Source organism: Amblyomma mixtum, chromosome 1, assembly GCF_055824585.1.
Source record: "Amblyomma mixtum isolate Tamu chromosome 1, ASM5582458v1, whole genome shotgun sequence".
In the NCBI taxonomy this organism is placed as follows: domain Eukaryota; kingdom Metazoa; phylum Arthropoda; class Arachnida; order Ixodida; family Ixodidae; genus Amblyomma; species Amblyomma mixtum.
The window spans coordinates 309,354,833-309,381,258 of record NC_143012.1 but is presented as its reverse complement, the minus strand read 5'-3'; the positions used below and the strand labels follow the sequence as shown (position 1 = coordinate 309,381,258).

Here is a 26,426-nt window from a genome sequence, read left to right as displayed (position 1 = left end):
ATGGAACAAGCAAAGTTACAAACCGCTGGGAAGGAAAAGGAAACCACGAGGCTGACGCAATAAGGAATTTAAGGAGGTCATTGAACAACTACGGGTGGCTTCAGGGAGAGGAAGGAATAGACCGAAAATGGGAATCTTATCGATGATAGAAACTGCTTGTATAGGTCCTCGTCCAGAGTAAAATAAAGTAATCCCCTGATCGCGCAGCTAAAGGTGGGCCAAGGAAATTTTGGAACCATATAAGTTGTTTGGGTAAAAAAAAAGCGAAGCGCAAGAGGAGGGTCCACGCTGCTGCAGGTACCGCAGAAGCCCGCAGCAACCACACAGACTTTTTTTTTTATACTGGACGTTTTGTTTCATGAACGTTTATCAAACAAAACGTCCAGTAAAAAAAACAAGCGTGCGTGGTATCTTTCGGATGTCTTGTCCACGTGTCCTTGCTGTGGCCTTCCTCGGTACCTACAGCAGTGTGCCGATCGATATAGAAATATAAAGGTACAGTCGGGGACAAAAGTCTCCGGACCACGTGTTCCTCAAACAAAGCTTATAGCTCTACTATCAGACAGCAGCTGGAGACCGCACTTGTGGAGATGAAAGAACAAAAATTTAACTTTTGCCTCCACAAGGGTGGTCCCCAGCCGCCGACTATTAGCAAAGCTATCGGCTTCGTTAGAGGAACACGTGGTCCGGAGACTTTTGTCCCCGACTGTACCTTCATTAAACAAAGTTATAAGTCGGAGTCCCTCCTGTCTTCATGTTCACGATATGGGCTATGCCTTAGTTAATGTCTCCGAAGGTTTTAATCGCCTGAGGTTCTTTAACGTGCACTGACATCGCACAGCACATGGGCCTCTAGCATGTCGCCTCCGTGGAAACGTGATCGCCGTGGGATCGAACCAGCGTCTTTTGGGCCCAGCGGCCACAGCGCCGGCTTTCGTCATGTTGATGTCCTGTAATTTTGCAGTAGAAGCGTGTGAACTAAACAGTGCAGAACGAATTGGTGGTAAGTGCTGCTTCGCTAGCCAGTTAAAAATTATTGTGGGCACTTCGTTTTCGCAGTTTGTACGTGTCTTCGTCTATGGTCCCCAAAGCGACAAAGCGAATAATTTTTTCCAGTGAACCATGCCGGCAGCCGCCGAACAACGTGCAAAACCCGACCGAAAAGGCGGGGAGAACACGATACCAGGAACCACCCTGATGGCCACCATTGGACGCTAGGGCCTAACCTTCTTGTAAGCTTTCCGCGTATAATGAGGCCATTACGTTCATTCACTTCATAAGCCGTTACAAGCCACATTATTTTTTTTTAGCCTCCAGCAGCAAGGAATTCTTGTTCCGCGGAATCAATGCAAGGATGAGCCTGATTGTAAGGGAAAACGTTTCCGTGGGGCCGTCGCTATCTCCAAACGATTCTGCAATGTCTCTGCGCGTCGTCAACAGTCCGCGCGAAATCCGCGTTCCTTTCCACCCCCCCCCCCCTCCCCTCTCTGATTATGATGTTCATCCTGTCTTACAAAAGTAACTGCTCGGGCGCTGTCACCCTAGAAAGAGAAGCTAGGCCTCTTTCTCCTCACATCATGGCGCCTGTGTTTCGCAATACACTCCATAATGCGTGTGGTGCGGAGAGATAGCCACCCTCTACCACTCCACATTGGGCTGTCGGGCGAACCCGATAGAGCCCAAAATTACAAACCCGTCAGTCGAGCAGCGGGAGGAGCTTCTGTCCAGCTCCGACCCGCAAGATCAGCTTGCGCTGGTTGAGCGGGTCGAGGAGGCAGCAAGAACCAATGGGACCCTGTACCTAGGAACACCACCTGCTGCTCAAGACCCCAACCCCTAAACCCCGTCCCATTTTGCGGAATGAAGTTTATACTACTACTCCATAATGCTCACAGTTGAGCAGTCATAGAAAATGCAGTTCGAAATTCCCACTGACGAGCATGATTGGTCCGTTCATATACCGAACATCATTGCCTTGAGATATATTATAAACACCCTGGCGACAACACAACTGTGGGAGTGTGGGGAGCGCAGGTACTTTGTGCAGCCAAGTCAAGTTTGCAATTTCCACAATCCTGCTGCTTCTACAGACCATCTCGTTGACGCTGCGGCATTGTCGCACGGAATGCAATAAGTGACGTGCTCACCGTGTGCCGGTCCTCGGAGACGGTGAGCTCTGCCGTCCAAAGATTCTCGTGTACGTAGAAAACGTGTCCTGCACCTCCAGTCATCCAACCACGTGTCTGCCTACAGTCGTGACCTGCGCAAATTCGTTATGGGGGTTTGAAACTGTAGCCCATTGTCAACTTTCGTCACGGTTAGCCCTGTGCCTGCTACGGTTCTCTTCAGGTATTTTCTTTGTTCTTTTCTGTTTCTGGAATTTTTTTCTCTTTTTATACATGCAATCAATTAGCATGCCACTATAGGGACCTTAGAAGACAGGAGTAGTGCGATGTTTAGGGAAATCCCCCACGGTGAAGTAAATTTATAATAAGGAAGTAATTACTAAATAGCAGCCATACGGCGTCACTGCTGAATTGCAGTGACGCCTGACATCGCACCCAATTACTCAATCATTCTCGGCATTTTCGCAGCGTATCCGTGACTCACGCATCATTCCAATGTGTCATCACTAATTTCACTTGCAACTAGTTCAGCAGGCCCCGGGGTTCCAAATACTCACACAGCACCCAGTCGTCCGCGTAGTTCATGTATATGTAGTTTCGCACACGGATCCTCGCCTTTTTTTTTCCCTGATGTGTCACCTCCTTGCTTTTGCACTGCGCGTATATCTTCTACTATAGCGCGCTTGCAGCAGTGCACAGGTGCCAAACAACATGTAAAGCAAGACTGCAAGCATGACCAGTCCTTCAAATATACCAAACGCAACTGATCTTTTATAATTCATGAACATCATGGCCACAATACAACTGTGACAGTAAGGGGAGTTCATATACTCTAGACATCCAAAAAAAGTTCGCTTTCCTTAGTCCTGCTCCTGCGGACTATGCATTTAGATGGTTCCGCAGCATTTTAGCTTTGGCTGAATTGCGCGATGTGCTCACCGTGTGCAGGTTCTCGGAGACGGTGAGCTCTGCCGCCCAAGGCTTCAGGCGCAGCAACGTGGACAACTTCTCCTGTTCCTCCGGTCATCCAGCCCCGCGCTCGGGTACAGCACGGACCTGCACAAATTTGTTACCAGGGGGGGGGGAGTAAGGGAATTAAGGGCAAGATAAGAAAAGATCCAGGCAACCCCTGGATCAGCTTCAGCTTTTATAAGGTGACAGTGCTACATGCTGTGCTCAGTTTAACGTCCCCAAACTGCTCATGAGCTATGAAAGACACCGCAGTGAAGTTCTTCACAATAATCTGGACCACCCGACGTTTTAACGCGCCCGGACAGTGCACAGCCCATGGCTGCTGTTGCATTTTGCCTTAGCCCTGTGGTAAGGGTGTTCGGCTACTGAGCCGGAGGACTGGGGTTCAATGCCGAAGAATGCCACTGTCTTCACACTAGAACAGCTTATGAAGGGAATATTGGAAGCCATCATATTGCTGAATTATTCTAATGAAAATCATGATGGCGGATGGAAAAGCATGGTGGAGGGTAGAGCAGCACGACATTGGGAGAGCGCCCAGGGCTACTTAGTCGGCCAGCTGTGCCGATCCCAGCCAGGCACGCTAGGTGGATTTTGAGAGAAGTATAGGTATTGGGAGGGCGATAAGACAATGGAAGTGGCATTGTCCTAGGTCGGCGTATGGAAGGGGGCAGTTTCTATAGGACGAGTCGGAACGCGCCCGAAAAAACTACAACGGGACTCCAGAGAGCAGTGGGCCCAAATTAATTTTCCGGGGGATGGGGATGCGAGTAACGGAGGGGATGAGGTCGAGAGAAGGAAGTGTGTGCAAGCGAGAGTAGCACATGTTCCGTGATTTGCTTATTTTAGAGGAGGGTTTCGCCCTCCGAGGGTGCACTTGACTAGAGGATCGCAGGTGTCCTCCATAACCACCGCAATAAAATTGCAGTACGGAAGGATGTCAGACAGGGAGGCACTATATTTCCAATGCTATTCACCGCCTAGTTGCTGGAGGTATTCGGAGACCTAGATTGGGAACGGTTGGGGATAACAGTTGCGAGCATCCAGTCTACCCTTCGACCGCCCTAGGCGGCGCATATCCTGCCGAACTCTCTCAAGTGGCCTACAGCGACCCTTACCCTCCCGGCTCTCTCGGGGTTGGCAGAGAAGAAAGCTGGGAAGCAGCATCCACATCGTCACGTGGGCGACCCTCCTTTCCCCCTCGTGTATTCGGTGGCCGCACGGGCAGCCCACCACGGGGAGAGAGTTGAAGGAGCCATGAGACAACGCGTGACGGGATGGACGGAGCCATGAGACAAACGCGGCTTTTCCAGGTGACATCGAGCTTTCCCCGTGCCCGTTTCCTGCTGCCTGCGCTACCGAGGGCGGTTATCGTATTTTGGAATCACCCAAAATAAACGATTTGCCTGCGGGCTATACCTCGGTGTGTTGGTCCTGTCGACCTCCACAGTGTAATCGGGGCTAGCGGAGTGGCATTGGTCCTGAGTGCTCGCTGTGTCGTCCTTAACATAAGCAGAACCCTTTTCGTTAGCCTCCTCGTTTCTGCCTCGTATGTGACTACTGGTGGGATACAGCTGCTGTACAGTTATCTCTTCAGGTATAATAATGGGTGGAAAATGATCTATTCCGCGTGGGTTGTCCAGAAGATCTCATTTAACATCATTAAAAGGTGATGGTGAACTAAACGATAAATCTAAACTGCTAATTTTTGCAGTTTTTAGGGAGCAGTACATGGGCTTTCCTGAATTCAGTAGGCACACATTACTGCACAGAATAAAATCTTCTAAAATGCGACCTCTGGGATTAGTTTCTCCACTTCCCCAGAAAGAGGAGTTCTCCGACTAACAGATATGGCTCTGGTAGCTTTTCTAGAAGTGTTTCTAAGCATCTGAGGTTGAGGTTTCCATTAGCGACCTCAAGGTCGGATACCGGCTTCAAAAAAATCAAAAATAAATAGAACAAATTTGAGTAGGCAAATAAAAATCTATCGACCGAGAATCATGTGAGAAGCTTGGTAACAACTAGTTACGGCACCTTAGATATGTGGTGTACTGTGATCGAAGGAGACCGTTTTGATCCAGAGGCAAGTCATTTTGCTCGTTTCGATGAGTGGCGCTCCAGCTTGGCCTAAATGCCGAAAATGGCCGCAAAAGCAGCAAGCCATACAACCTCTAATGTTGCGTACTACTTTTTGCACCCGACATTGCATACACTATCCAAAGTATACGCAAGAAGAAAAGCCGGTATTCTGGCATGAGAGCTCGGAGCGTTTATGCATGGCTTCTATGTCGACAGCAACTAATACCGCTTTTTAAGGTCGCTTTTGAGGGATATTTGATGATACGTGTTATATTACCGGTTTGATAAAAAACACAATCATGAGCAAACATACAAATTTTGCAGGACACACGCGACAGGAATAACGCTCATTAAGGCACGACAGAACCAAGTTGTATTCATTTATATGTATTTGTAAGCGGCTTCGTTGTATATTTGGCTGTTATTTTTTATTATTTATCACAAATGTCCACTTTCTTTAAATTACACTCGTGAAAACAGGTAGGCCACAACGGCGCATAGGTTGGAATGCGCGTTTTTTACATCGGCTCGCCCGTCAAAGTCCACCTGAGCGAAACCTCTCGCTTCTCTGCAAGGCATCTGAAGCCCCTGCAAAATGCCTGAAGAAAAGTGTAGTGTGCTGCCGATCCTTACGAAAACAGCTCGCCAACCTAACTTATGTCCTATGATAGAAGGAAAGGGAAAGAAAAGAATGATGACGAAGCCATGCCCACGAGAATCGCAAACTAAAAACAGGACTGGTGCCGGAGAAATTAAAAAGGAGAGGACAACTGCGCGCCTATGCACTCCATAACGCCTCTTTGTAATAGATTCGATTCACTAACTGTGAATGAAAAGAATAAATTGAGTGAATAGATTTGTGCGACACCGACCACGAATTTTTCACCATGATCAGCCCAATGCAAAATGTGGCGAAAAAAACACGTGGTAGGTGAACTATTCGTGATGTAGCATCTGGAATATATTTGTTCAGCGTCTAAATAATAGTTCCCAAAGCAAATGGTCCGGGAAAAAGTGACGCTGCTTACGAAGCAACCGAATCAGTCAAAGCTTATGCATTCGACGTGTATGTCAGTCGCATGGTATTGGCTAGACCGTCCCTTCATTCCTTCTTTATTCATTTGAGTTGTTTTCCCACTAGCCTATTTTAGCACAACGCTATACTATGTATTCATCAAACATGGCACGGCGTTTCACCCTCATCGTGGTTCGGAATTATATATAGTCGTACCTCGCTAGTACGGACTTCGTTATGTATACGTGGAGAATTTTCGCAAGGACCTAACTTTCTCAGTGTGTTTACGTCTTCTTTGCATGAAAACAAACTTTGGGCAATGGAATAACAAAGCTAAGATCCTCACAGCGGCGTTCATAACGCTGTACTTATCCGCCGCATCAGCACCCGCCGCACAGGTATGAAGGAGGATGACCTCTGTCGGCTCACGCAAGCTTTCCTCATTAGCAGGATAGTCTACTCCTACCCCTACTATCACCTCCGCCGGAAGGACGAGGAAGCTGTGAACAGCATTATACGTTCAGCGTACAAAGCGGCACTGGGGCTACCTCAGTACGCCAGCACAAAGCACCTCCTCCAACTCGGCATCACGCTCACAGAACTCATAGAGGCACACAAGACCGCCCAAATCCACCGCCTCTCCCGCACTAAACACGGGCGGCTCATACTTGACCGTCTCAACATCAACCCCATAGGCGACGTCCACCCCACGACGCCCATTCCGATAGGGGTCTATAGCCGCCTAGTTATAAAACCAATCCCCAAAAACATGCTACCTGGCCGCCATGATACGCGCCGTCAGCTGAAAGCCCAAGCACTAGATGCCACATACCTTGCCGACGAACACGCAATATACGTAGATGCTGCACGGCAAAGTGCAAACACATACGTAGCTTGTGCAACCACGCCACAATCTACTCTCGTCACCGCCGCCACAGTAGTAGCTCACTCTCCGACAGCGGCAGAAGAAACCCCCATCGCGTTGGCCATCGCTGACCCACGTACCCGCAAAGTCCTCAGCGACTCCAAAAGAGCAATACAAAATTACTCGGCAGGTGTTATCTGCCACCCCGCTGCCCGCATCCTTCGCGGCTGCACTCCCGACCATAAGACCAACCTGGTCTGGGCACCCGCCCACGCGGGAAACTCTGGAAACGAAGGGGTCGACCGACTAGCCCGAGGACTAACCAACCGGGCGGCCGGCCCCACGGACCCAGACGCTCTTGCCGAGGCTCCCCAGACCTTTGCCGAAATTACCAACCTCCACAGAGAGATGAGACGCCAGTTCCCGCCTCCACACCCCGACTTGAATTGAGCGCAAGCCACCTTGCTCCGCAGGTTGCAGACACACTCCATCCTTAGCCATTCTAGGCTTTCACTCATCACAGACGGGGAATACGACCCCGTCTGCCAAAATTGTTACCAGGGAGAAATCGCCACCCAGGCGCACATCCTCTGGGGTTGCGCTCGAAATCCGCCCCCTAGAACATTACTTCCAGCTCCCTCCGAGGAAGGATGGAACCAACTCCTCAGAAGGCCAGACAAGAGCATCCAACTGGCACTCATTTCGTGGGCCCAGGAAGTCGCCCCCACCTGGGGGCCACACCAAGCCCACCTGCCCTAAATCCCGCCACTCTATGGCAATAAAGTTCAATAACACTTTTTGCTGGGCGAGTTGGTTCATTTTGCTTGAGTGGATGCTTGTAGCGCGACAAAAACAGACAAGGGACAGAAGACGAACGGGACAAGCGCTAACGGGACAAGAACGGGAGCGCTTGTCCCGTTCGTTGGTTGGTTGGTTTATGGGGTTCAACGTCCCAAAGCGACTAAGGCTATGAGAGACGCCGTAGTGGAGGGCTCCGGAAATTTCGACCACCTGGGGTTCTTTAACGTGCACTGACATCGCACAGTACACGGGCCTCGAATTTCTCCTCCAAAGAAATTCAACCGCCGCGGCCGGGATCGAACCCGCGTCTTTCGGGCCAGCAGCCGAGCACCATAGCCACTGAGCCACCGCGGCGGCTGCTTGTCCCGTTCGTCTTCTGTCCCTTGTCTCTTTTTGTCGCGCTACAAGCATCCACTCAAGCTATGGCAATAAAGTTGTTTCTCTCTCTCTCTCTCTCTCCTGCGTTTCAGTAAGCATTTCGACCAATGCAAAGCAGTAACCTCGTCTTTGTCGCAGCGCACGAGTAATTTTTTTTTCTCTCGATCCCCTACTCTTAATTTTCCGGAGGCTGACGTGATTTGTGGCCGATGAATTTCCTCACCAGGGAGGGAGCTTGCTAGATAGAGGCAGAACGGTACTGGAGATCAAGAACTTAGGTTTACGTACAACCAATATAAAATATTCGAAAAAAAGAAACAATAGCTGTCACGTGGTTGGACCAAATGAGCAATCCGTTCGTTGCTGTCTCCCGTGCGGCGGTTCTTCCAAAAGCAAAAGGGAGAGAATGAACGCCTACAGCTTCCTTGCCTTCGGCTAGGCAGGAAACTACGACCACGCCTTTGCCCTCTACTACATGCAGAACTCGGGAGAAGCGCTCAGTAATTTCTTCGAAAAGCGAGACAGCACTTGCCTCCAAGTCATAAGTATCAACAGAGCAGCATGGCTGTCTAAGCGTCTCTCGGGTTACTCGCACGGTCCACGGATCCGGAGCCCTCAAAGCACCCCGCTGCAGCCCGGCCGCGGCTCTGAAACCTTTAACGGCTCGTCAAGGAGACCTGAGCTGATCTGCTGATAACTTCACGCCTACTTGTGGGTTGCCCCTCCACTGTTCTGTTCTCCAGTCACCGCCCTAACAAGCGGAGGGCAGGCAAGAATGCACAAGGCGCGGGTATTCAAAGGCAGCAAGCTGTTACGTCGTCTCGTGGCCTGCTAAAGCGGCGTACAGCGCATTCCGTAGGTCGACGTGTGCACGCAGAAAATTTACAGCAATGGTGAACAAACCTCAGAATACAGGCTGATGGGCTCGTTACTTGGGTCAACTGAGAATGCCGATGGCACATTTTTGAAGTCAACAAGGCGGTACGAATGCGCGCGGCGATGATCTCGTGGCACTGAGCTCGTGGCTACGTAAACTCAGCACCTGTTTGTGCCCCGGCCACGGTCACATCTAGTATAGGGAGGTATACGGGGACACCGGAAACGAGCAGGGCGCGAACACTCGTCCAGGGAGTTGAACTCTGACGCCACTAGCGCTAAAAACAACCTGCGGCATTCCTCGGAGGAAAAAGGAACGCAACCACTCGCCTAGACCAAGCTGCACAACTTCGTTTTTTTTGTTTATTTACAATATTGTAAGCTTATCTTGTGATGTTGCACTTCGACCCACTGATGCACATCGACGGTGTCAGTACACTAGCTACCATTCTTTCTGAACAGCCAGAACATCCTATATCTCAACCAAGCAAGCTGTTCATGAACATGTAGAAAATTCTTTGGAAGCTGTCTAGTGAAGGCGATGCGAAGCCAGTCGAAAGCCTTACAATGGCCAGCATGAAGTTCGGAAGAATGGAACTGAATGTCCCCAGTGCCGCCGGATGCCCACCGGCGATACAATGGGCACAAGATTCCCCTGGCCTGGTGCTCGGCTTCTTTAGGGTGAAATACTTGGGAAATGGGTCTTTGACCCCACCTTGTGCAACGAAAAAACCTTGTGCCGTGTCGCTCTTTGACCTCTTATGGCCTTGCGCCATAAGAATTCATCGTCATCATCAAGAATGGAACTGAATGCTTCTATGAAGAGCAAGAGTGGCGAGTACACATGCGAATTTAGTGCGCTTATGAAGAAAACAAAAAACACTTGGATTAAATCTAGCCATCGAAGAGTGCTGCCATGGCTTGGGTCTCCACAGAAAACGCTTCAGTATCTTTGGGACAATGGTGACCGAGAGAACGCCCTTCACGTAGCTCAGCTTTGTCTGCATTGAATAATAATGCTCTCCTCGGTATGCACAGAGGCAAACTCTCGTCACCAACTTCTTTTCGTAATAAATTGGCTTGTTTTTCCCGGATATTCGTTTCTATGAATAATCAACTTTATGGACACATTCACGGCGACATTATCATCACTATCAGCATCAGCCTGACTGCGCCCACTGCAGGGAAAAGGCCTCTCCCATGTCTCTCCAATTAACCCTGTACTTTGCCCGCTGCAGCCATCGTATGCCCGCTCACCTAACTTTATGCCGCCCCCTGCTACGTTTGTCTTCTGCTGGAATACACTCCGTTACCCTTAAGGACCAGCGGTTATCTTGCCTTCGCATTACATGCCCTCCCAGGCCCACTTCTTCCTCTTCATTGCAACTAGGATATCATTAACGTCCGTTTTTTCGCTCACCCACTCCGCCCGCTTCCAATCTCTTAACGTCACACCTATCATTTCTCTTTCCCTAGATCGCTGCGTTGTCCTTAACTTAAGCTGAACTCTCTTTGTTAGCCTCCACGTTTCTGCCCCATAGGTGAGTACCGGTAAGATACACCTGTTATATACATTTCTCTTGAGGGATAACGGCAAACTGCCATTCATGATCTGAGAGAACGTGCCATATGCGCTCCACCCCATTCTTATTCTTCTAGTTATTTCCCTCTCATGATCTGGATCAGCGGCCACTACCTGCCCTAAGTAGAGCCATTCTCTTACCACTTCCAGCACCTCGCTACCAATTGCGAACTGCTGTTCCCTTGCCAGACTGTTGAACATTACTTTGGTTTTCTGCATGTTAATTTTAAGACCTACCGTTCTGCTTTGCAGCTCATCTCTTGAGAGACTGAGCAAGGCAATGTCATCAGTGAATCGCAGATTACTCAGGTATTCTCCATTAACTCTTCTCCCCAACTGTTCTCATTCCAGTCCCCGGAATACCTCCTGTAAGCAGGCAGTGAAGAGCGTTGGCGAGATCGTATCTCCCTGCCTGACACCTTTCCTTATTAGAATTTCATTGCTGACCTTATGGAGAACTATGGTAGGTGTGCAATCGTTATAAATATCTTCCAATATTTTCACACAACACTTTTCTACACCCTGATTCTGCAATGCCTGCATGATTACTGAGGTTTCTACTGAGTCGAATACTTTCTCCTAATCAATGAAGGCTATATATAGGGTTGATTATATTCTGCGCATTTATCTATCACCTGACTGATTGCGTGAATATGGTCTATTGTCGAGTATCCTTTACGAAAGCCTGCCTGATCATTTGGTTGATTGAAGACTAAGGTTGTCCTGACCCTATTAGCGATTACCTTAGTAAATACCTTGCAGGCAACCGACAATAAGCAGATCGGTCTGTAATTCTTTAAGTCCCTGACGTCTCCTTTCTTATTAATTAAGATAATGTTAGCGTTTTTCTAAGCTCTAGGTACGCTCGAAGTCACAAGGCATTGCGTATACTGGGTGGCTAGTTTTTCGAGCACAATCTCTCCTCCATCCTTCAACAAATCTGCTGTTATCTGATCCTCACCAGCTGCTTTTCCTCTTGGCATTGCTCCTAAGGCTTTCTACTTCCTCCTTTGTTACTGATGGGATGTCCCATTGGTGTGCTCTACTGCCTCTCTCAGTAACATTCTGATTGCAATCGCTACTGTATAGATTTGTGAAGAACTGTTTGGCTACTTTAACTATCTTATCCATATTGCTAATGACATTGCCCTCTTTGTCTCTTATCGCATAAATCTGGTTTTTACCTATGCCTAGAATTTCTCTTCCCTGCTTTTAGGCTACCTCCGCTCTTCAGAGCATGCTCGATTTTCTCCATGTTAAACTTCCTGATGTCGGCTACCTTGCGCTTATTTATTAACTTCGACAGCTCTATTAGTTCTATTCTATCTGTGGAGTTAGACGTCCTCATGCTTTGCCGTTTCTTAATCAGATCTTTAGTCTCATGAGATAGCTTCCCGGAATTACGAGCCAGAACAAGGGAGAGGCCCCTCATCCATCGCTCACGGTGCCGGAGGATGGCCTTCTTCGGCACATCCAAATGAATGCAGCTATCACCCCGTCTCGCCTCTTTCTCTATCGCTATCGATCAGACCCTTCCTGTCCCAACTGCCCCTGTATCTATGTGGACCTGGCTCATTGCCCTTCTATTGCCCGGCTGCTCAGCAGTCGGGTTCCTACCCCCCACCTTCTTTATCCATCACCACCTGGCTCGACTGGCTTGGCGCTGAAGGGGAGGCAGAACAGCGACTCCTGGTCGCCCAGGCGGTCGACATGCTCGGCCTGTAAATTTTGGCCGAATAAAGGTCTTGTACTACTACTACTAGGTTATGCGGGTGGAGATAAGAGTTCATTATATTTATATTTACTATTTATATGTATGGAACGAGAATACACGGAAATATTGTTCACGACTCGAAGGGAAGCACTCCGATTATACCTGAAAACCTGCGATTCTCTTGCTTTTTCGTTCTTTTTTTTTCGTTAAATGAACGGCTGTATGTGTTAAAAGCTGCCGTAATTACGTCCCCCTGCTAATGTAGTCTGTGTAAATAATGCTATTTGTGAGGTTCTTGTTTAGTATTCTTTCAGTGGCTGCACAGATGGCGTAACATTCGGCAGTGAAGATGGAAGCACATTGCGGAAGCCTTACTATTTCATTCAAATTCCCTTGTGCCACTGTGCTTCCAACGTAAACATCTGTTTCTGAACCATCTGTACAAAAAGCTCTGAAAGTACTGTACTTTTCCCCGAGCGCAAGAAGTTCTTCTATTACATGTTGCTTTGTGGTTTGTTTTTTTACGGAACTCTGCAAGAGTGAAATCACAGATTGCACGAAAATTGTACCAAGGGCCGCAGTGGATCTCGTCTTCGATCAATGCCAGGTAATGTGTCTTCTACGAAGATGTTTTGGCACATCTCTTCAAAACGCAAAAGCATGTGGCCTGGTAGTTTGCGGTTTATTGTTAAAAAGTATTCTAGAAGGGCACATTGTAACTATTTGGTGACAGACGTGTTTAGGTTGTGAACGAATTTCTAGAATATATGAACACGTAAGCATGGTTCTTCTGTCTGTAAATGATGGTTGGTTAGTTCCTACATCAAGACTATTTATGGGCAACTACCTGTAGGCGCCAGTGGAAAGTTATGTAATGGATCCACTCGTTTATGATACGATGGTCTCGCTGACCATGCAATATACATCCATAAACCAGGACAGAGCGTTCCACAGAGTGGTATATTGCTAAAAGACATGTCCTATCTGCCCCCCAGTGTTTTCGTGAAGGTACTTTGTGTATGCTCAAGGATCGGAAGGCTTTCTTATTCAGCGCGTTTATGAGAGGCTGGCAAGGGAGCTTTATGTCATACGTTATGCCTAGAAATTTATGTTGATCTTTTACGGGTAGCTCAGTTTCGTTCAGGTGTAGGGTGGAATCTGCCTTTAAGCCTCGTTTCAGAGAGAAAAAAAATGGGCACTGTTTTCTCTAAAGAAAAGCGGAAACCATTTCTGTCTGTCCATGTTGTCAGTTTATTTCACTTGTTGGCACATTGGACGATGTGCAGCCCATCTGAAGAACGTCTATATAGAGTGAATACATAATGCACCTAGCAATTATTTTAATAACAGAGTTCTCCTTTACAACAAAAAGTGTTACGCTTAAAATACGCCCCTGTGGTAATCCATTTTACTTAATGAAATTCCTCGAAAGGGTTGAGCCTAGGCGTACATGGAATGAACGGTTAGATAAGAAGTCTTTTAGCCAGGTCAACATTCTGCCTCGGATGCCAAGCTCGGCAAGGTCTTGAATAATTCCGAACCTCTAGGTTGTGTCGTATGCCTTCTCTAAATCAAAAGAGACTGCAGTGTTGTTTGTGTACAAGAGCTTCCCGGACAGCATTTCAAGACGAACTAGGCGATCTGGAGTGGAGCATCCCTTTTTAAAACCACACTGACGGATGTCAAGAAGTTCGGAGGATAGAAGGACAAAAGTTTATCTCATATTCAGGACACTTTCAAAGTATTTTGAGAGGCAACCGGTAAGGGCTATGGGTCTATAATTGTTAGGAGAGGTTGGTGGCTTTCCTGGTTTAAGAAACTGCACAATAATAGTTTTTCTCCAGGCTTCGGGTACTTTCCCCAATGCCCAAAATTTGTTACAAAAAAGTCTTCAAAGTGTATCTACGACATATCTGGAGAGATAGGCTAGCATTTGATAATGTACCGTCTTTGTCAAAAGTAACCAGGCTGCATGGTTTGCTTCTAGCTTGTATAGTGGAGCCCATGGGGCTTTCCTAAAGATCAAAAGAGGTTGGAAGGTAAGAAGACACCCAGTCCTTACCTTTAACGACCATTACAGCTTCAGGGAAGCCGTAAGGGCTCCACTGCACGAGCTAGAAGCAAACCATCCAGCCTGGTTACTTTTGACAAAGACGGTACTTCATATGGGTCGGGTGCAGCCTTTTTATCAGTGGAAATTAGTTCATGGATTTCTTGAAGCGTGATTGAACTATTGCAAGGTTCATTTGTGCTGCCACTTGTTGTCAGTGTGTTTTTCAGCTGTGTTTTTGTATTTTAGGACTGTTTCTGTGTACTGTGACGAACTGGAAACTGCAGAAAGGTATTCACCCGAAATGCTTTCCTGTTCTATATCTGTCTGTACAGCAGGGGCTGTCAGAAGGCGAACTGTGAATGGGGAATAGCTGCCATTTATCTTTAGAGCTTTCTCCCATATGTGTTTTAATGTTGTTGAGCTGTTTATGACGACACATAATTTTGCCGAGAAGTTTTTGCGGCACTGTGACGGATACATCGGTCTTTCGCTCTCGCCTTCTTAACAGACCCGTGTACTGTGCGATGTCAGTGCACGTTAAAGAACCCCAGGTGGTCCCAATTTCCGGAGCCCTCCACTACGGCGTCTCTCATAGCCTCAGTCGCTTTGGGACGTTAAACCCCATAAAAAAAACCAAACCAAAGTTTGTTCAATTATCCTGCGTTGCATACCTACGGGAAAATCCCCAAGCATTCTTTTCTATCTTTTTAGCTTCCCTACGTTCTTGTATGCAATACTTTTTTACTCTGTTTTACTACTCCAGAGGACTGAGGGATGACTAGGCGCGCAGCGGTAATAGTACACGTCGTGAAAAGTTCGTTAAGGTTGTCTAAAACTGAGGTTGTCGGTAACTATTTTTTTCTAGGCTGGCCTTTTCTCGGAACAGTGCCCTGTAGACGAGATGCAGCTTCCAACGTCATGATTTTGATGGAGTGACTTCTAGTGAAGATGTTGATTAGTATAGGCAGATGATCACTTCCATGTGGGTTATCTAGGTCATCAAATTTTGTATCTAAAAATAGATGGCGAACTAAAAGATAAATCTATACAGCTCATTTGTCCTGAGCTAGGAGAACAACAGGTTGGTTTTCCAGTGTTTAATAGATAGAGGTCATTACACAGTATAACATCCTCAATGAATTGTCCTCTAGTGTCAGTTTTGTCAGTACCCTGAAAGCTGGAGTGCGCGTTAAAATCCCCAGATATTAGATATGGCTCTGGGTGCTGCTCCAAAAGGTCTTTTAATTCATGATTGCTTAGATTAACATGTCGCTCCAGGTACACGCAGCATACCGTAAATGTTTTAAATGTTTGTAGGATGGCTGCCACAGTTTCTAATCTAGTTTTAAGCTTGTGTTCGCGAAATGCAACTCCATTTTTAACGATGATGGGAACGCCATCCGAACGTCTGCTAACCTGCTCTCGGTTGCGGCGGAAGATATTATAGTTTTTTTAGAATGTTTTCGTGCTTAGAGCCTAAGTTTGTACCTCGATCGCATGGCATTTGGAGAACGTTGGGACAGAGTAAAAGAAATAGAAAAGCGACAAGCTAGAACACACCAGGTTCTGGCACACATCGTAGTTTCTTTGTATAGTGGACACCGTAGCGTAAAAGCCCATCGGCATTTCACTTTTCAAACGAAGCGCAGCCGTTTTAACGAAACGCTGGGCCGCGGTTTCGTTTTCTGTACGGAACCAACACGGAGGACTTGGTTCTCGGAGCGGCGAGAGTTGGCGCTGCGTATTTCGCATATCGCTATTAGGCATGCACATGAGTACGTCGGATGGCTGCCCTCACGATTTACGCACAGATGTGGTTCAAGTGTACAGTTATCAGAATCATGTTCGTGTGAAGCATGCTTCGCGCAAGTCAGTTGGCTTCGGTAGCTCTGAGAGCTGTCGCCATACCGTTGGCACTGAAAGCAACGTCGTGGGTTTGGTATGTACTGCCCGAAGTGAAGTTTCATACAGCCGAATTCTACGGATTCTGGGAGTATATGCTTGATGCGAAAGTCAGGATGATGTGTTTCGTGGCTATTTCTTGGTCGCCTCTCCTCATTTTTATTCTCTACACGTTAGTCACGTTTTGTTCCTCTAGTCCTTCAAGAAGTACAGCCTTTGTCAAAAGTTTGGAGCCCAGGGGGTTTGCTTCTGAGCCTCACTGTGTGGTTCGTGATGCATCTCCAGCGCTCCAAATTTCATCTGGGTAAGAAGATTTCTGGTTCTGCCTCCTTCAAGGGGTAGGACTTCCCAGAATGCTTCGGGAGTCCCACTGCAAGGCTTAGAAGTAAACCCCCTGGGCTCTAAACTTTTGACAAAGACTGTACTTCTGTTACATGCCTAAGGCCGTCGTCTGCGTTAACTCCTCGCACTGTGTTCAAGGATCGGGGTGGGTTGAGTGTCACAGGTGTGTCTCCAAAAGAGGTGACTTCTGCTTACTTTTCGTGCTGGTGGTTGTACAGGATTACTAGTAGGAGGTCACCGTTTGCTGGTTTTTTTATCTTATAGCCCTGGCCTATGCTATCTGTGAAAGTTCTGGTGACAAGAAATGGTGTAATGCATCTAGCCGTTCTTCTCTGCGTGTTCAGAGTGCACTTCGTGGAACCGTTCTAAGCTGTTTTGGTTATTTGGGAAGAATTTTGCTGTCTCGGTGCGCCCTCTTTTTCAGCGGAGATCGGCGTTAAAAAATGAGAAGCCATAAAAAAGTTTTGGTGTTCAACAAAGGCGCCAGCCGCCCACCGTGGAGCCCAACATGGGGACTGGACAGGAGCCCTTAAAAAGCCTTACGCACGCCAACTGCGCACCACCACTGTAACCTAATATGGCGCGAAACAGGGTCGTCCGCCACACAATGTTAGCCCTCGCCGCCGGGAAAAAAGGAAAAACCAAGAAGAGAGTAGGAGATAGGACAGTTCTAAGAAAGAAGATCAGAACGGCAAGCGACAGCAGATCGCAAACGACCAACTACAAATCGCCCCCCCCCCCCCCCCCCCCCCCCCCCCCTCCGTAGGGGAAATCGCACGACAGTGACCCTTCCGGTTTACGGCAACGTCTTAAGCGTGGGAAACGCTCGGGAGGTCATAATTGAATGTGTTCTAGGAAGGCGCCGGATAGACCCGTGTAGAACTCAACTCCGGGGTCAGTTTAGTTTGTTTTCTTTTTAATTTTAAGAGAGAGTGTAGTGTGCCCTATCAAAGTTGTAGGGCGGGACGCGCGCTTCGGAGAGCCAATCGCTTTTGTGGAGATCGCTCTGTGCATCGTATTTTGGAACTGATTTGATTACTTTTTTTAATGTGTTTTGAGGAAGAGTTAATAATACGATCAACATGGAAAGGGGCCGCACGCAACAAGGAATCAATCGTGTTGAGGCCGGCTGCTACTGGATGCTTCCTGTATTTGAGACGGACTTCGAGGTTTTAAGCCGAGCCCTGAAGAAAACAAAATTAGTTTGAGAATTGGTTCTAAGGAAAGGAAATGATGCAGTAACTGCATCACACATCTCGGTGGACAACCCGAAAAGCGCCGCAAAGGAAGGAATAAAGGTAGGAGTGGAACGGAGGTAGCCTAAAAGCAGTGAAGAAAAAACTACTCATAGGTAGATACTAGATGTGTGCGCTAAGAGACAAAGAGGGAAATGTCATTAGCAATATATATCTTTTAACCACTCAAAATGCCCTTCTGAAACTTGCATTTGTGACTATTTTAGATCTGACGAAGATGTATCTCTGAGTGCTTTTATAGCTGCATGCATGAATTTTAAACATATGTATGTACGTAAGCTGCATTTGTTCAATGCTCTGTAACAATTTCTTGTACAATTTGCTTTTGCCTCCCTGCTTGGACCAAAAAGGTCTCCAGTATCATGTAAATAAAATAAATAAAAATATGGATAAGATAGTTAAAGTAGCCAGAAACAATACTAGCCACGAACATAACCTTCGCAAATGTGGCGCTACATCCAAGCCTTCTTAATAAGACACAATCAACGGCCCAGATCCAACTCGGCACTATACCGTCACCTCCGTTCTCCCTCCCCAACCGGGGCACTCCACAAGGAGCTCTTCTCTCCCCCCTCTTATTTAATGTAACTCTAGCCCCGCTGGCCAAACAACTGACCAACATACCTGACCTCCACTCGGCAATATACGCCGACATCAACGACTGAAGGCTCCACAGGAGAGGCGCAAGACACCTTACAATTGGCAGTTGATATCATCACCTCGAACCTGACCAATATGGGCCTTATGTGCTCCCCGCTCAAATCGGAACTGCTGATGATCAGACCACTTCCCCGGGATCCTCCGAATGTACGACGACCACATATCGCTGGTCCCCTGGAGTTGGTCAATAGACTCCTTGGACTCCAACGTCCTTGACTCCATAGGTCCTTGGACGGCACATACAGGACGCTTTGGATGCAACCTTCCCTGTACAACTCCTAGAGAAGCGAACCAAACAAATTGAGGGTCTTGTCCACAGTGTAGCCACATGCAACCATGGACTGTCGGAGAGGGAAACCTTTAATATGACAGACGCCCTCATCACCAGACACGACTTTTCACGTTCCTTACCGCTTTCTCACAAGACAAAGCTGATGCTTTTATTAGAAAGGCAATAATCTCAACGCTCCGCCTACCACAGTCGCTTAGCACAAATCACTACTCTCAACGGGCACCTACAAAACTATCTCGGAACTCCACGAAGCCAAACGAGACAACCAGATACTTCAACTAACCCGCACAGAAACCGGCCAACATCTCTTACGGCATCTTCGCCAGGCTCCAATCTACCTGCTCACCTGCCCCCAACTATCAAATCATTGCACCTGACATCCAGGGTCCAATGCGCATCAAACCTCTACCCAGAAATATGAGCCCCGAGCTACACGGGGCCAGACGCCAGGCACGAGCCTAGTATTACAACAAGCACTACAGAGGCAGACCCGACATGTATGTAAACGCGGCACAACGCACCCTACCGGGCTATTATGCCGCTGTCCCCGCCTACTATCGAGGATGGCACCATCGGGGCCGCAGCCACCTTCCCCACGGAGGCTGAAGGCGCGGCCATGGGCTTGGTGCTTATACACTATGCACAAGATCCCAACATCACGGATATCTCCACCGTCTCCAAGGCTGTGTACCGTCACTCAGCAAAGCGTTATCACGTCAATCGCCCGATGCATTCTCGCATCAGGACATACGCTTACCCAAGAGATAACCCTCACGTGGGTTCCTGGGTAAGTATCGATCCCCGGTAACCAGCGTGTTCATACGCTGACTCGAGAACTATCCTTCAGGCCCCAAGAAGATGGGACACCCAAACCCACGCAGGAATCCTCTCGGGCTCTTCTCACATAAAAAAACCACTTATTACAAAAACAGGCGCTTACCCTCCCACCACCTCACCGTACACGAAATTCAAAATACAGTGCAGTCTGGCGGCAACTGCAGACATTCATCGCACCTCCTTCATCGCCACCACCCCACCTTGACCTCCCTACTCTGCTCAACATGTGGGGCGGCCAAGGCACCCTCATACACAACCTGTGGGGGACGTTTTATGGGGGTTTAACGTCCCAAAGCGCCTCAGGCTATGAGGGACGCCGTAGTGGAGGGCTCCGGAAATTTCGACCACCTGGGGTTCTTTAACGCGCACTGACATCGCACAGTACACGGTGTGGGAATGCCCACAACCGATGGCAGGTCCCCCATACCCAACCGGTCCGCCTCCTCATGGAATGACATTCTGCTAGTTGCTCAACCAGCTAGCCAATCATGGCAAGTGTACAGAGTTCTCAGTGAAGCACAGACGCCTGGACTCTTGGTCAAGAACAAAGGACCCTTTTTGTTAAAATAAAGCTATCCCTCCCACATCCCCACACGTGTCAAAGGCGATATGCTGGCCACGCCCAGGTAGCACGGAAAATTAGAACAATCTTATGAAAAATTTATGCAAGTTCAGTAACATTGTTACATTGAAACGTTGCATTAACTGTTAGAAATTAATATTTAAGTTTATATGTTACACATAAAAATTAGTTTAACACTGAACATAAATATTATTCCAATCCTGGCTTTCAACTCTTGTTATAATGTTAAAAATGAACAAATGATGGTAAACGCTGCAGCATAAACATATATTTAACGTTCCATGTCAGCAATGTCTTCTTATTGTTTATTAAACATTATTATATTTGAATCATAACTATAAAACACTGCAGATATATTTCTAGCACCGAGTCCCAGAACACTCTCCACTAATTTTACAGTAAACATATTTTTCAACTAGCAGTGCTTCGCGCAACTAAATCTCTTAGATTGTGCCCGCCATAGGTAACATGCTCAAGCAGATTATTTTTTTAAACTGCTTATTATCCTTTCGCTACTACCACTCATGGGACACCTCTCAGTAATGGGCGTGTAAGCTTGACTCCACTGCATGCTTTCGGAGGTAAGTACATTCTAGTCGCATGTTGTGCTCTACTGTGGAGACGAAGTGTCGCCTTCGTTGCTGGTCCTTGCAAAGCGTTGATTAAATTGTCACAATGGTGGGCCTGCATACTAGTGCAGGGTTGCTTCATTATTTTCGACAATATTACATTTACGTTGTTATAATGTTTAATTAATGTTAGAAAAAGTTTACTAGGATGTTCATCTGTAACGTAAAGAAATTATTAAAAAAGGTCATTAAGAAAACTTAATTAACGTTTGACCAAAAGAAAAATGTCACATTGGTCTAATGCTTCGGTGCTACCTGGCAGGCAGAGGGAACTGAGGGTGACTTTTAGGACGCCATAGGTAACGACGATCAAGTGCCTCGGTACTGATCCGTCTACTGCCGAAGCACTAAAAAAAAACTGACTTTGCGGTAAAGAGAAAACGTCACGGTCATTCACCAGAACTGACAAGCCCCTGCACGCCAGAAAACGTAGTAAAGTTTGCAACGTGGCTCAGCATAGAGTTACGTAACGGTTACAAAATGCAGGCAGGTCTGTAAATGTGACTCCCAAAGCAAACCATTTCTTGGGTGAATTAACTTTTGCCTGGGATCATCGAAAGAAAGTCGACATAGCAGCGACAGTGATTCGTGTACCATACAGTCGTGGGGATCCCACGCTGTTCAAGCGAAACTCTGAACACTGTTGCCACAGACGCCATGAACGGACACCATGGCGCTCACTATGTCTTGAAATACTCAAGTTATAGGCGGAGCTCCAATCACAAAGCAGCGGTCGCCCGGCGGTGTCGGAAAGTTATACACGCAGCTGGTACTAGAAAGTGCATGGTCTTCTGCAGTGTCCATCACGACACATTCAAGCGGTGTCTATCTAACAAAAGGTAAAAACAGGGCTAATTTAACACACAGCACACAGAAAGGCGGACAGGACGGGCGCTGTCGTTCGGAGCCCGTCCCGTCCCGTCAGTCTTTCTGTGTGGTGTGTGTTAAAGGTGCACCGAAGAGTAATCGAAGCTAGTCTTTTTAGCGCGGGAACTCGATCTACACGTTCCGAGCATTCATGGAAACTTCGAATTATTGTCCTGTGCGACCGATTTCCGTAATTTAAATCGGATTAAACGTCCCGGCTCCCACCTTTTTTTGAACTCGCCGCAGACGGTAGGAGGAGTCAACTAACGCGTGAAGTGCCTTTCAGGCGGTCGTGTGGCGGCTTCGCTTTCGCTTGTATTTTGTTTTTTAGGTTGCCGTGAATAAATTACTCCAGCCAGAGGCTACATAGCCGCAAATTAGGCCCACAGAAATAAAAATACGCGCGGACTCTTTGCTTTCGCCGACCGGTACGTATCATTCCGCCGATGGCAGAGCGGCAAGCCGCCACGGAACTGGTTGAAATATCGGTTGACTCCTCCTACCGTCTGCGGCGAGTTCAAAAAAAGGCGGGAGACGGAAGTTTAATTCGATTTAAATTGAGGAAATCGGTCGCACAGGACTATAATTCGAAATTTCTAAGAATTCCTAGAACGTGTAGATCGAGTTCCCGCGGTAAAAAGACGAGTTCAGATTACTATTCAGTGTACGTTTAAATTACAGCTATATTTACTTTTTCCTAGACAACGCTCCACCAACTAACCTTGCGACCGCGTAGCGCATACCGCTGCATGGTCGACGTCGAATGCAGGCGCTGAACTTCATGCTGAGCACGATAATACGTAGTCTGGCGATTTGCAGGCGATCACTTCGGGCCTAATTCACCTAAAATAAAGTACTCTAACGCTGTGCAATACCTCAAGAAGGCTGAGTACAGCACACATCAGCACAGCTAGTCATTAGGTTTCTCAACACTGTACCGCCATTTTTATTATTGGCTGGCGAGTAAACGAACCTTACACCAGTAAAAAGTTGTTGGTGCCTTTCGGCCTAAGCGACAGCGAACCTTCATGTTGCGCTGGACTATGCAACCGCTGTAGGAAAACAGCCAAAAAAAGTTTGTTTATATGTCATGTACTGGGGCTGTCTATAGCACTCTGGGAAGTCCCGGACAGTGAGCAACAGTTCGCCTCACAGCCGACAGATTTGGACCGCCAAAGCGAGCCACGGTGCATGGCCCGGATTCGAACTAGGCAGGCTGTACTACATACCGAGTTTTTCACTTAAGAAGACCTGCGAGTTTTGAAAATGGGCTTTTTGAGCTACACGAGCGCTTTTTCAGCACAGCATTGTCTGCAGTGTAGCGCATCAGAATACAGTTAAGAACTACTAACTAGTAGGATGCTAACTGATATAAAATAGTGAACTTTTAATTATTACTGTTATTCTCCTTATTTACTGATAGGCATGTGGCCCAGCGCAAATAATATGAATATCAGTTTTTAGAATTGAAACGCAGCTGCTCTCCGCGCTATGGCCCAACATGTTTTGGCTATTTGGACGAGCACTGCAGGGGTTGCTTCGCCTGCAAGCTTTTCGAGAGCGCGTGTATTTTGACGCGACGTAGGCAAAATTGTTGGCTCACAGCACCGAAAGTAAATGCTTTTGGTTTGGTTTATTGGGGTTTAACGTCCCGAAGAAACTTAGGCTATGAGGGACGCCTTAGTGAAGGGCTCCGGAAATTTCGACCACCTGGGGTTCTTTAACGTGCACTGTCATCGCACAGTACACGGACCTCTAGAATTTCGCCTTCATCGAAATTCGGCCTCCGCGGCCGGGATCGAACCCGCGTCTTTCGGGTCAGCAGCCGAGCGCCGTAACCACTGAGCCACCGTGGCGGGGCGAAAGTAAATGCGTTTTCGAAATTCTAAAAACTGGCATGGATATTACTCACGAAGGATTTCACGCATCTCGCTAAATAAAACTGAGCAACAACTGCAATGTTTAGTTAACCAGCCTACAAGTTAGCATGTTTTAGCAGTACTCTGATGAGCTATACCGCTGACAATGCTATGCAGATAAAAAGCACTCTTCTAACTGAAAAAGCCCATATTAAAAAATTGCTGAACATCTTAGGTGAAACATATATGGTGTTTTTGGCAAAGCCCGTATACATACTTCTCTGCGAACAGTTTCTAACATTGCGAAATCATAAGTGAAAAAAAATGGCAGTGGCTTAGCTCTGGTTAAGCCAGGATATACAAGCGAAAAGCTGCAGTTATGCTTTGCTTGACGTCATGGCTGTTGCAGTTCGCGCACAATGCACTGGGAGCACCACGATAACGGTGTAGGCAAGCGCGTTATATAGCCCTCCTTGCGCATACGTAGTAACTGTGGTAAACACGCGGCTGCAGCGAAAGGTCAAACGGTGTCGAGGAGGCGAGCGCGCAGTAGTAGCGGCGGTGAGGAGGCGGCGCACATGCGCAGTAGCGCGCGGCTGCGCCGAACGGTCAGGCGGCGGAGTCGGCGCGGCGGCGGCTGCGGCCACCTGCGCCGCGCGTGACGTCGCTCGGTTTCGCGCATGCGCAGCTGCGGCAAATCTTGGCTCCGACGGCTCACGCTAAGCGCGGCTGTAGTGCGGGTAGTGAAGCTTTTCGCTTCAAAACTGCGATATTTCGCCAGCCTTCTAATCACGTCTGGCGCGCATACGCGAGTCCTGGCGAAAGACGATTGCTAAGGCCGCGCGTCGGCGGTGATGAACCTGAATGGTGACTGTAAAGATAATCGCAACAAACCGCTACGTAGATAGGCGAACAAATCCCGATAGCATTGGAACTTGGCAGCGCATCGTGTCTGCGACAGCTTGGCATGAATCTGGCCCTACTTCTTGTTGTGGGCGATCAAAAGGTATCAAAAATAAAAGAACGCGACTAGTTAATGAAGATCTGTGCGATACGATCATGTATGCCGGAGCCGAATAGTTAGGAATTTCACGCCAAGGGCTTTTTTGCGACAACGTTGCGAAGGTTTTCTGCTTCTGCGTACACATTGTGGCTAATTACAGGGCCGCGTACTCTGTTGTGCGAACGCAGAGCGGCACATCAAGCTGAGGCAGGCAGCCGGCAGCACAATGCCCTCCACGCAGTTGAACAAAATGCCCACCCCCTCCACACAGTGCCAACAAAATGCCCTCGACATAGTTCATAGTAGCGCAACTTGAGTGGGCTGAAGTCTCGGCGAAACTTCGGGCCCCCTCGTCAATATATGCGTGCCAGTGCAATCGAGGCAAAAGACGGAGCATTCGGGCCGATGCTAGCCAATCTCGTGCCTTTCTATCACCTAAAAAATGAAGGCTTCTAAAGTGTTACGAAGTGGAACGGCTCTTTCATTCTTTAGAGAACAGCGCTTTACCGTTTCTCGTGCACCTTGACATCCTCTCATCCATTTCCCCCAGTGCAGGGTATCGATCCGGTGTCCTCTTCCAGCTAACCTCCCCACATTTCCTTTTCTCTCCTAAAGGAGAATGCTTAAACCCACTGGTACGAAAGTTCCATCCCTGCGGTACCGGGAAAAACAGTGCTTCTAATTCCTTAATCTGCAGTAATCGCTGAGCGACAACTTCGGTGCTTACTTCCCTCCCAGCTTTCTAGAAGAGACGCTCGTCTCAGGGCGTGCGTTTGACTTCTAGATCAGCGATCACCTCTCAGCTGCACATCACTGCGTGCTGCCTATCGTTGCTTGCAGCTGTGCCCTAACTTCTAGACCAACAACAGACACGCGATCACCCCTCAGCTACACATGATCGCATGTTGCCTATCCCTGCTTACAGCTAGCTGTGCTTCTGCGACTGGCGCCAGAAATCACTCCGGATAAAAGTTGTTACGCTATCTTCGTAAGTGCGTTCAGCGCATTTTCTACGCTAACAGAAGCTCGAGTATTGCAAAACTCGCGAATCCAGCAGTGCGAGTAGCAGAACGGACCGATTGTAATCGCACTTACCGTTCTTGCTGCCGCGGATGAAGCTTTGGGAAGGCATCGTCCATGCAAGCCGAGTTCCCCCTTTGAAGGGGGGACGCCGAAAACACCGCACTTCGTTGACAGGCTGGCAGCAGTGGTACCTTTGCAGAAGTTCGTTGTTTCGTGATTGAAGAGGTTATCCGCCGTGTTTAGCGATGGACAGGCGAACAGGTGGCACAAACACGACGTTGTCAGGCGCCGCGGTAATAGCTGGGTTCTTCAATTCTGGTCCGACTCTTACTTGACAATAGTTTCAAGGCCCCAATTAATGCAGGGCTTCAGGAGACATCACAGTTCGACGAGCGAGGCAGGAAGGGTTTCATTAGTTCACTCAGTCAAGGTCAGTTTCCAACAACGTCACCAATAATTAAGATAATTACACCCGAGCACCACTGAAAGGGCGCGGCCATGCTGCCGCCGCATCGCTACTGCCCGGTAGACTTAGGCCTAATCTCGCGAATTCTCGCCCGCCGTGCCGAGAACAAGCGGGTGTGACCTTATCTTTTGCCTTACTTCGCACGTGTTCCATCTGAGGCTACAGCAAAAACCTTTGTTTCTTTTTTTTTTAGGCGGCGATCGCATTGTTTCACCTAAGTTTTAGGCTCTCGCCCTACCGCGCTCG

General features: G+C 47.9%; 1 protein-coding gene across 2 annotated transcripts in view; it reads right to left on the bottom strand.

Annotated features, from left to right (window-relative positions):
* Positions 1–26,426, bottom strand: part of LOC149372389 (uncharacterized) — a 66,872-nt gene extending 40,446 nt beyond the window's left edge. The window contains exons 1-3 of one of the 2 annotated variants that reach the window (XM_089586240.1): positions 25,787–26,426; positions 3,066–3,182; positions 2,148–2,260 (exon numbers count right to left, since the gene is read on the bottom strand). In XM_089586240.1, the coding sequence (XP_089442366.1) occupies positions 2,148–2,260; positions 3,066–3,182; positions 25,787–25,823 (267 nt within the window). In that variant the 5' untranslated portion in view covers positions 25,824–26,426. Of the gene's footprint in view, positions 1–1,848; positions 2,261–3,065; positions 3,183–25,786 lie in introns of those variants that run through there. The other variant, XM_089586237.1, reaches the window with a different exon arrangement.